General features: G+C 36.0%; 1 protein-coding gene across 6 annotated transcripts in view; it reads left to right on the forward strand.

Moving 5' to 3' along the window:
- SANBR (SANT and BTB domain regulator of CSR) overlaps window positions 1–10,427 on the forward strand; it is a 62,727-nt gene extending 52,300 nt beyond the window's left edge. For 3 of the 6 annotated variants that reach the window (XM_037047996.1, XM_037047998.1, XM_037047999.1), the window contains 6 exons: window positions 3,877–3,968; window positions 5,341–5,369; window positions 5,447–5,520; window positions 6,141–6,229; window positions 7,509–7,600; window positions 10,381–10,427. In XM_037047996.1, the coding sequence (XP_036903891.1) occupies window positions 3,877–3,968; window positions 5,341–5,369; window positions 5,447–5,520; window positions 6,141–6,229; window positions 7,509–7,600; window positions 10,381–10,417 (413 nt within the window). In that variant the 3' untranslated portion in view covers window positions 10,418–10,427. Of the gene's footprint in view, window positions 1–3,876; window positions 3,969–5,340; window positions 5,370–5,446; window positions 5,521–5,637; window positions 5,741–6,140; window positions 6,230–7,508; window positions 7,601–10,380 lie in introns of those variants that run through there. The other 3 variants (XM_037047997.1, XR_005066762.1, XR_005066763.1) reach the window with 3 other exon arrangements.
- The last annotated feature ends 297 nt before the right edge of the window (window positions 10,428–10,724 follow it).

The raw sequence follows: 10,724 nt of genomic DNA on the forward strand, positions 1-10,724 counted from the left end.
CCAGGCATGTGCCCTGACTGGGAATCGAACCTCGATCCTTTGGTTTGAAGGCCCTCACTCAAACCACTGAGCTACACCAGCCAGGGCAGGACTTTTTTTATTATTTCCTGAAGTACAGGTATGTTTCCTCTTGTATAGGTATATTAGCCTTGTACAGGTATGTTAGCAGTGAATTCTTTTTTTTATTATCTGAATATATCTTTATATCTTTATTTCACTTTAGATTTTTTTTTTAAAGAGGGAGAGGAATGGGAAGGAGGAAGAGAGGGAGAGAAACATCAATGTCACTTTGTGTGATGAGACCCAACCAACTGAGCCATACCAGTCATGGCTCACTTTCTTTAGATTTTAATTTTCTTGAAATTTGGTTAACAATTTTTTTAGCATTTTGAATATATTATTCCATGTCTTCTGGCCTCCAGTGTTCTTTTAAGACTAATTAGAGATTTTGAGGGAAGAAGAGAGGAAGAGAAATACCAATGTATAGTTGCCTCTTGTGCATCCCCTGGGAACTGGGCTGCAACCCAGGCATGTGAACCACAATCCTTTGGTTCACAGGCCCGCGCTCAATCCACTGAGCTACACCAGTCAGGATTGGCTTCCAGTGTTTCTGATGAGAAGTCAGTTGTTGATATACTTGTTAACCTGTATACAATGCGCCCTTTTAATCCTACTGCTTTCAAGATTTTCTTTTTATTTTTGACTTTCAGAAGCTTGATTGTGATATGCCTAGATGTGCTTTTTTTGTGTTTATCTTACTTGGGATTTGTTGACCTTGGATTGGTAACCATGTTTTCACAAAATTTGGGTAGTTTATGGTCATTATTTAAATACTTGTTCTGTCCCTTTCTCTTACTTGTCTTCTGAAACTCCACTTACATGTTAGACCTTTTGATATAGTCCCACAGATCTCTCACATTTTGCTTCTGTTTCTTCAGTTTTTTCTTTATTTTCTGGATTAGATAATTTCTAGTGCTTAACTCACATTCATTGATTCATTCTTTTGCCATTTCATATTTTCTCTTGAGCCCATCTCGTATAGTTTTTCATTTCAGTTATTATGCTTTTCAGCTCTAGAATTTCCACTTGGTTTAATAGTTTTTATTATTTCATTTAGATTATTTATTTGTTTACTCAATAATATAATTTTTCCTTAGAACATATTTGTAATAGTAGCTTTGAAGTCATTGTCTGCCAAATCCAACATGCAGGCCCTCACAGAATCAGTCTCCATGGACTGTTTCTTTTCTGAGCTGAACTTTTCATTTTCTTTATCTGTAACTTTTGGGTGAAAAATGGACATTGCAGATTGTCTCTGTGCAATTCTGAGATATTTCATTCTTCTGAGGATTATTGGGATTTTTGTTCTAGTAGGCAGTTAACTTGCCTGATCCAAAAAGCAAAGGATCCCCCATAGTATGCAGTGGATGGTGTTTCTGCACAGGTGACTTTCACCACTCACTGCTGCTGCTTTAGCCTCTCCCATCCCTCACCCCCAGGGTCACAAGGGTTTGGACAGAACATATATTCAGATTTGGAGGCTTACCTGCTTAGCAGTTCCCTTGCTTTATGGGTTCTCCCTAGATTCCTACTTGTCTTTCCAGTCCCAAGTTTGACCTCTGCCATCTCAAGCCAGTAAGACCTCTGCTATCAAAAGCTCAAACCACGTGCAGTTTGGGGAAAGCATTCAGGCAAAGGCACAAGAAACTCACACCTCACAAAACCAGAAAAGTTGTGTCTCACAGGGGTTGACACCCGCCCTGATTTCTGCTTGCCTTTTTAGCTGGGTTTTCTAGGGCCTCATGCTCTTACATAGTTTTAACACTTAGCTAGGAATTTGGGCAGACTTTAAATTCACATTTTATTTATTTCCTTATTCAGAGCTTAAAGTGAGTTTATTAGTGAGATAGAACCTACTGTCACATTTTAGATCTCAGGTCTTTTGTGACTTTCTTGCTTTCCAAAATTTCCCCTTTATATTTCCAACTTCTCTGTTGCTTCGAGCTCTTATCTTGACCGTGGAGCTCATGAGGCTATAATTTTTCTCCCTGAGCTGGGGAGGTTGGAAAGAACCCTCAGGCAAGAAGGCCACAAACTCAGTTCTTACCTCTTGCATCTTTCAGCTTAACAATAACCCACAACCTTCTGACCTACTACCTCTTGCATCTGTCAAATGTAAATATTCAGATTCTTCCTACTTTTGATTATTTGCCATTGCCTGCAGATGGTTATTTGAAATATATTTGTTCTCTTTTTATCATCATTTTCTTTGGAAGGAATTGCCATTACAGATGCCTATCATGTCTTTCAGCAATTTTTAAAAATCAATTTATTTTCTGATTACATTTGGTATGCAATATTATATTACTTTCTGGTATGCAACATAATTAGATATATATATACCTTATGAAGTGATCACTCTAATAAGTTTAGTACTCATCTGACACTATGCGTAGTTATTACAGTATTATTGACATATTCTCTATGCTGTACTTTACATCCCCATGATTATTTTTTAAATAATTGTTTTAATTTTCTTATTACAGCCTGCATGCAATATTATATTAGTTCCAGGTGTATAACCCAATGATTTGACAATACAGAAATTTTATATATAATACTTTGCAATCTCCCAATTAAACAGAGACACTTATGAGGGGCTCAGGGTTTGCCAACGAGCAGATCTACCTTTATTATTAATATTGTTGTTTTTGTTCTAGTATTTTCAAGGTTACCTTGTATGCAGCACATTTTATCGGTTTCTCATTTATGGTAGTACTATAAAGTTTCCCTTTTAAATGATATAGCAAAAACTGTGAAGATTGTTCACAAGTAATTGGTATTTGTGAAATAGTGATCCAATGTNCATGATTATTTTTTAAATAATTGTTTTAATTTTCTTATTACAGCCTGCATGCAATATTATATTAGTTCCAGGTGTATAACCCAATGATTTGACAATACAGAAATTTTATATATAATACTTTGCAATCTCCCAATTAAACAGAGACACTTATGAGGGGCTCAGGATTTGCCAACGAGCAGATCTACCTTTATTATTAATATTGTTTTTGTTCTAGTATTTTCAAGGTTACCTTGTATGCAGCACATTTTATCGGTTTCTCATTTATGGTAGTACTATAAAGTTTCCCTTTTAAATAATATAGCAAAAACTATGAAGATTGTTCACAAGTAATTGGTATTTGTGAAATAGTGATCCAATGTACAGTATTATTGTTACCTTCAAACATTGTTTTTAGAGAAATGCTTCTTTCTGTTTCTTCTTTTCTGCCCCTCACCTTTCTTTACTGAACTGTCAGTGTTCCGAAGAAAATTCCGAATGCTGACTGGAGGAATGACCCAGTCTAGACTACAGTTGGTTCCAAATCTGCTTCTTCCCAAGATGTTTCTGTCCTGCCTCCATTTTTACTTTTATAGCCGCACCTCCTGCCTGAGCAGAAGGCATTTTAAAGATTTGTGTATATGTGTGTGTGTGTGATTCCAGGACTATAGTTATGTTTTTATATTAAAAATTTGGAATTAGGAGATGACTTCACTGTCAAATTAGACTCAGAGAAATAAAGGTGTATAATTTTCCTCAACATTTTTCTGTATTTAATTTCAATGGGACTTTGAATTCATTGCCTCATTTTTCCCCCAAAGGTTTTCACCAAGTAAAAGAAGAAAAGTAATTGAAATGAGCCATGTTAAGCACTTTTAGTGCTTAAGACTTTTCTGTATATTTACTTTTTATCCAGAAGTAATGTTAGTTTTTAAAAAACAATGGTTTTTCAGTGTTTTGTTTTTTGGAAGAAACAAGTGCATTAGAGAAATATATAGGACTTATTCTTAAAACATTGATTTTTCTCTTATCAGGGAAAAAGGAGAAGCCAAAGAAGTTCACTAAGCAGCCAAAAAAGCAGATGTCTTCACCCTGTGGTCAGAAGAAAGAAAAGGCATCGGAGAAGGTAACTCTAAATTATATATTGCTATTCTAAAGTTAATATTCAAAAGTAAGAAGGCAAGTGTAGCCAGGAGAAATCTGAAAGAGAAGAATGGTAAATCCTATAATGGAATGCTAGCAGTATGAAATGAATGAAAAAGTTCTATTAAGACAGATTAAAGATCTCTGAGATATATTGGCAGGTGAAAAAAGGAAGCGCAGAGTAGTATGCAGAGTGGCATATGATGTCACCACTGGTGCAGTAGAGGTAAAGGGATGTATATGAATTTGTTATACATGGAGGTCATTCCTCCAGTCAGCATTCGGAATTTTCTAAAGTATCTCTGAGAAATATCTGTGAGAAATCAATACGGTTGCCCTGGCTGGTATAGCTCAGTGGATTGAATGTGTGGGCCTTTGAGTCAAAGTGTTGCTGGTTCAGTTCCCAGTCAGGGCACATGGCTGGGTGGCAGGCCAGGTCTCCAGTGTGGGGTGCACAAGCGGCAACCACACATCGATGTTTCTCTCCCTCTCTTTCTCCTTTTCTTCCCCTCCCTCTAAAAATAAATAAATAAATCTTTAAAAAAAATTGGTAAGATTGACTGCCTCTAGAGAATGGAAGAATGTCTGGGGGCAGAGGCTTTTGACTATATGTTATTTGTACCTTTTGAATTTTGAAGCAATATTGCTTATTAAAAAAATAAAATTCATAAATAGACTTTAAAATAAGATAAATAGACTTAAAATTTTAATAAATTAGTCAGTGTGGGGCAAAAGTAGATTTATAGTTGTTCATGTGGAAAATAATACAATTAATAAATAATAATACAGAAATAAACTTCGTTTTGTGTATGCGTAATGCTATACCTACTTTTGTCCCACCCTGTACTTTATGGTCTTTTAAAATAATTCTTATTTCCCTATGACTTTAAAGGAAGAGGCAAAAATTCAGGTAGGAATAAGAGAACACTATTGCCTAAAAGAGAAACAAACCATGGATTCCAAAATGTGTGAAAGCTGGAGTTGAGACAAGTCCCACACAATTACATTGGATCTGTTGTAGGTTCATCTTTGTGTTAGGTCCTACAGATACACGAATGGGTGAATTACAAAAGATTGCCTAAGCTGGGGCTTCCATTTCAGACAATAAAGCTGGGTTCAAATTCTAAGTTTGTTTCTCTTTGGACAAGTTTCTTAATTTCTATGAACCTATTTTTCTTATAGAGATAATAACATCCGTTGCACGTGGTTGTTGTAATGCTTAAATGAAATAATACTTGTAATGCTCTTCATACAGTATCTTGCACTCAATAAATGTAAACTCCTTTTATTATTAACTATAGCACTATCAGTAAATATGTTCTAATTAGGCCTTAATGTTGTCTACTTTTTTTTAGTCAACTTCTAGAGATGTGTCTCCTTTCATGTGAGTATCAGTCCTGAATCCAATGAAATATTCACTCTTAAAGCATCAATGCTGATTTTTGCTTAATTTTTCACTAGTGTGAGTATGCAGAAGAATAAGTGGGATGCTTCAAGATCATTGAGATTCAACCAGGATGCACAAAGAGAAGATGGTAAGTTTTACTTTTTGGGTGGTGTACAAATTAGGTATAAATAACAATAATAGGAATCCCTTGTATTATGAAGTATGCTGAATAGTTTTTTAGAGATTTTTATTTCTTTATTTTTAGAGATAGGGGATAGGAGGGAGAAAGAGAGAAAGAGAGAGAAAGAGAAACATGGATAGGTTGCTTCTCACACGCACCCCTAACCAGGCGCCTGGCCTGTAACCTGGTATGCTGAACAGTTTTAAAGGTTTCAATTGGAACAAGACTCAGAATTAACACATTCCTTAGACCTCAACCAGAGTTTCACTATTAGATAATCACAGTAGGTAATGTATTATTTTATGCATGTATGGTTTTGAGGTCTCTCAGACTGACTTTTGTCCACTAATTTTACTCTAAAGATGGCAGAATATGTATTAGACTAATTTACAATAATCTCAAAAGTATCACAATTATCCTTGTATGAGCTCTTTTGTCACTTACAGCCTAAAATTCTTCAAAGATAGGCATAAGTAATCTGTAAAATGATATTTTCATAAAACCTTGATGATTGCAATCTTTTTTTAAGAATTAAAAGTTATAAATCATTCTCACGATAAGCAAGATTTATTATTTTTTACCTTCAGATCAGAGGCGGATGTCTGAAATTACAGGGCACCTAATAAAGATGAGACTGGGTGATCTGGATCGAGTCAAGTCAAAGGAATCGAAAGAAGTAAGAATTATGTACTAGTGTACTGTGCTTGCTTATTATTGCCTCCCTACTTTATTTTCGTTCATTTGAGGAATATAAAGTTGTTTTAGGCAGAATTTTAAAAGAATAATGTAAATATTTTTATATTCTGCCCCAATTAGCCAATTCATTTGCATAAAAGTTTTCCCACCATCTCTTAAGATCCCTGGTTCATGGGTCCTCTGCAACACACATAATAAAGGACATTGTCACGGGAAGTGTAATGTCACACCGAGAGCAGGGTAAGTGTGCATTGCTGACCAGATGCTACCCATCCAGAGGGTAACTTTCTGGGAGTTGCCAGTTTTGATCAGCCCTGCATGAAGTACTGAGATGTTATCTCTGAAATAAGACATGATCTTGTTGAGGATGATGACTAGAAATACCTATGTTCTTGCTAGAATTACATGTTCGTTATAACATATATTATCATGGTATTGGTATTATTTAATTATAATAACTCTTGCCCCTATTTTTTATTTAAAAATGCATTTCCTTATAAAACTTCTAAAAGAAAACATAGGAAAAAATCTTTGTGACCTGGGTTATACAAATATATCTTAGCTACAACAATAAAAATGTAATTCATAAAAGAAAAAAATGGACAAATTGGACTTCATCAAAATTTAAAAGTTCCTGTTTTTGAAAGACACTCTTAAAACATGAAAAGACAAGTCATAAGCTGTGAGGAAATATGTATAAAACACTTACCTGGTAAAGGATTTATATCCAAAATATATAAAGAACTCTCAAAAATCAATAATAAAATAAACAATCCAATTAAAAGAAATGGGCAAAAGATTAACCACACTCTTATTAAACGAAGGATACAGGAAGCAAATAAGCACGTGAAAAGATGCAATATCATTAGTCATTAAGGAAATGTAAATTAAAACCTCAATAATATATATCACTATACACCAACTAGAATGTCTAAAATAATTTTTAAAACATGCTGATAATGTTCCCAAGAATCGGTAGTGTCAAATTGGTTGACTTATAAAGGACACAAGGGGGTTTTCTTGGGTGAAGGAACTATTCTATGTCTATTGTAACAATGGTAACACAATTGTATGCATTTGTCAAAAGTCTGGAATATTTACTAAACAGGGTGAATTTTAATATATGTATATTATGTCAAAGAGCTGGAATGTTCAAAAATAAAACTAAAGGTACTTTTAGGTTAAGGAGTAATATCATTTTAATAAAGCATAGTTTCTCTTGATTCTGTAAAGATAATGACAGCTCCTTTACTCTGCAGTTTGCAGGAGGTATTTATTCCAGGCTCGAAGCGCAAATCAAGGCCTCCGTGCCAGTTAGTGCCCGGCAGGGAAGCTCAGAGAAAAACTCAAGGTGAGTCAGCCTAGGCGAATTCAGAGTGCCCTTGGCTTTGAAGGGATTTTTTTCTGGGCAAATCATATTGAGTTTTGTTTTGTTCTGTTTCAAGGATCAGATCAAGACACTAATAATAACCAGATTTTAACTCAAAAATTGAGACTTTAAAAGGTCATAAGCATGAAATTTAATGAAAGAATAAGTTTTTTTTTAAGGCTTCAGTTTCTCAATTCAGCTGTGTTCTGATCCAACTGCTGATAAAAATGTAAGCTATAGTGCTATTGTTAATTAGCAGACTTGTAATACTATTTATAGGTTATATGCTATTACTTTACATAAGTCATTGAAGTCTTTCTCATTTCTTGTTTTATTTCTCTTTTAAAAACCTAACTTATGGATCCTGTGTTATTTTATTTCACCAGTTTTTTAAAATAAATTTTATTGATTATGCCATTACAGTGTCCCATTTCCCCCCTTCATTCTCCTCCACCCTGCACACCCTCTCCCCCCATATTCCCCTGCTTTAATTCATGTCCATGTGTCATAAGTTGTTTAGCTTCTATATTTCCCATACTACTCTTGCCCTCCCTCTGTCTATTTTCTCCCCACCATCTATGCTACTTATTCTCTGTACCTTCTCCCCCTTCTCCTCCTCCCACTCCCCTGTTGCTAACCCTCCACATGATCTCCATTTCTGTGGCTCCACTCCTGATCTAGCTGTCTGCTTAGTTTGCTTTTGTTTTAGGTGTGGTTGTTAATAACTGTGAGTTTGCTGTCCTTTCACTGTTCATATTTTTTTATCTTTTTTTTCTTAGATAAGTCCCTTTAACATTTCATATAATAAGGGCTTGGCGATGATGAACTCCTTGAACTTAACCTTATCTCAGAAGTAATCTGCCTTTCCATTCTAAATGAAAGCTTTGCTGGATAGAGCAATCTTGGATGTAGGTCTTTGGATTTCACGACTTGGAATACTTCTTTGCAGCCCCTTCTTGCCTGTGAGGTCTCTTTTGAGAAATCAGCTGACAGTCTGATGGGAACTCCTTTGTGACTGTCCCCTTATCTCTTGCTGCTTCTAGGATTCTCTCCTTCATTTTAATCTTGGCTAATATAATTATGATGTACCTTGGTGTGTTCTTCCTTGAGTCCACCTTCTTTGGGACTCTGAGCTTCGTGGATTTCCTAGAAGTCTATTTCCTTTGCCAGACTGGGGAAGTTCTCCTTTATCATTTGTTCGAATAAGTTTTCCACTTGTTGCTCTTCCTCTTCCCCTTCTGGTACCCCTATAATTCAGATGTTGGAGCGTTTAAAGATGCCCTGGAGGTTCCTAAGCCTCTCCTCATTTTTTTGAATTCTTATTTCTTCATTCTTTTTCATTTAGTTGTTTCTTTCTTCCTTCTGGTCCACTCCATTGATTTGAATCCCAGTTTTCTTTCCATCACTATTGGTTCCCTGTGCATTTTGCTTCATTTCACTTAGTTTAGCCTTCATTTTTTCATCTAATTTGCGACCATAATCAACCAGTTCTGTGAGCATCCTGATCACCAGTGCTTTGAACTTTGCATCTGATAGGTTGGCTATCTCTTCGTTACTTAGAAGTATTGGCTCTTGGGCTTTGATTTGTTCTGTTTGAGCCATAATGTTTTGTCACACCTGTTGTGTATGAGGGGCGGAGCCTTAGGTGTTCAGGGTGGGTCAGCCCAGTTGCTGGGTTGTGACACGGTATGCAGGGGTGGGGTCAGAGAGGGAGCAATGCTACTTGTTCCTTTCTCTCTTGGATTTTGGTCCCCTCTGCTGTTTCCCCTCAAGCAAATTAAGCCCTTCTGGTGCTGATTCCCAGGTGTGTGGGCTTGTGTATACATTCACTGACCCTGTGGGTCTCTCCAGCAAACTCTTCTGTGAGGCTGGGAGCCTCTCCCGGCACCTCAACCCCCGAAAGTTTTTCCAATTGGGGCTTTTAAGCTTTATTTCCCAGTGTTGGGGCCCTGGGTTGCGCAGTCTGTCTCATTGCCTATTTTTTGCCTGGTTTATCTGCGTGTGAATGTGTGTCCTTAGTCAGCCAACCACCTTACACACCTCATTTCCTCCCTGCGCCCGATTCTGGTAACCACCATCTCTTCCTCTCGGGACCCCTATCCTCGGACTGACTCTGCCCCTCTGGTCTGAGTGGTTCGTTGTTGTCGGACATTGGTACAGTTCAGTTTTCTGTCTGTTCTGGTTGTGTTTTTGTTTCTAAATCTTTGTTGTCCTTAAATTTGGTTGTGTGAGGAGGCACAGTGTTTCTACCTACGCCTCCATCTTGGCCAGAAGTAAGTCTCGTTTCACCAGTTTTCTTTTAAAGGTTTATACTTCCTGAGATTTGATAATTAATACTACAGATCCAAAAGCCCTATCTGCAATGCAGAAATCCAGAAAACTCAAAAAATCACAAGATTTTTTTCATATATCTGTGTCAACTCAAATGTAAACTGAGCTACTATGATGCTATTCACAGTGTTTATTTATCCCACTTAATGTCAATGTTCATTTGTTTCACTGTGAAGTAACATTAATGTGTTTGATTAGGAGGCATTGCTTCAGATCTATAATATACAATATATGTACCATATTATCTCCCCAAATTCAAAAAATATGTGAATGTGAAAATACATCTTACTTTAGGAGTTTTTAAAAATGGCTTATGGAGCTACATAAAGTTTCATTAAACTTTGATAGTCAACCAAGCATAACCTAACGTGACAGTAACTTCCTTTTGTTTTAGAAGCACCTCTGACCTCCTTTCTGTTTAAAATATCTAGATCTAAAAGTCGTTTTGGTCCGGGGCGTCCTGCGTGAAGCACCTTAACATGTAACCAGAAAGGCCGAAGATACACCTCCAGACATCTGAAACTGCTCACCTCTTAAAGATCTTCAGAACTATGACTTCTAAATATTTTAAGTTATTTATTAATTATTCTTATAAACCACATAAATCATAATGTTAAGGAAAGTGTATAATTAGGTCTTAGGAAATCTAATTATAAATATGAAAGTTCTTAAATCTAATTTTCTTTTAGTGTGATGCTAAGCTGTATAGAAAATTAGTATTTACAAATTAGTTAAGACCCTAATACTAATTTATTTATTTGAAAAAGAAGAAGAC

Source organism: Sturnira hondurensis, unplaced genomic scaffold (assembly GCF_014824575.4).
Source record: "Sturnira hondurensis isolate 20B ecotype Veracruz unplaced genomic scaffold, ASM1482457v3 Scaffold0006413, whole genome shotgun sequence".
Lineage (NCBI taxonomy): Eukaryota > Metazoa > Chordata > Mammalia > Chiroptera > Phyllostomidae > Sturnira > Sturnira hondurensis.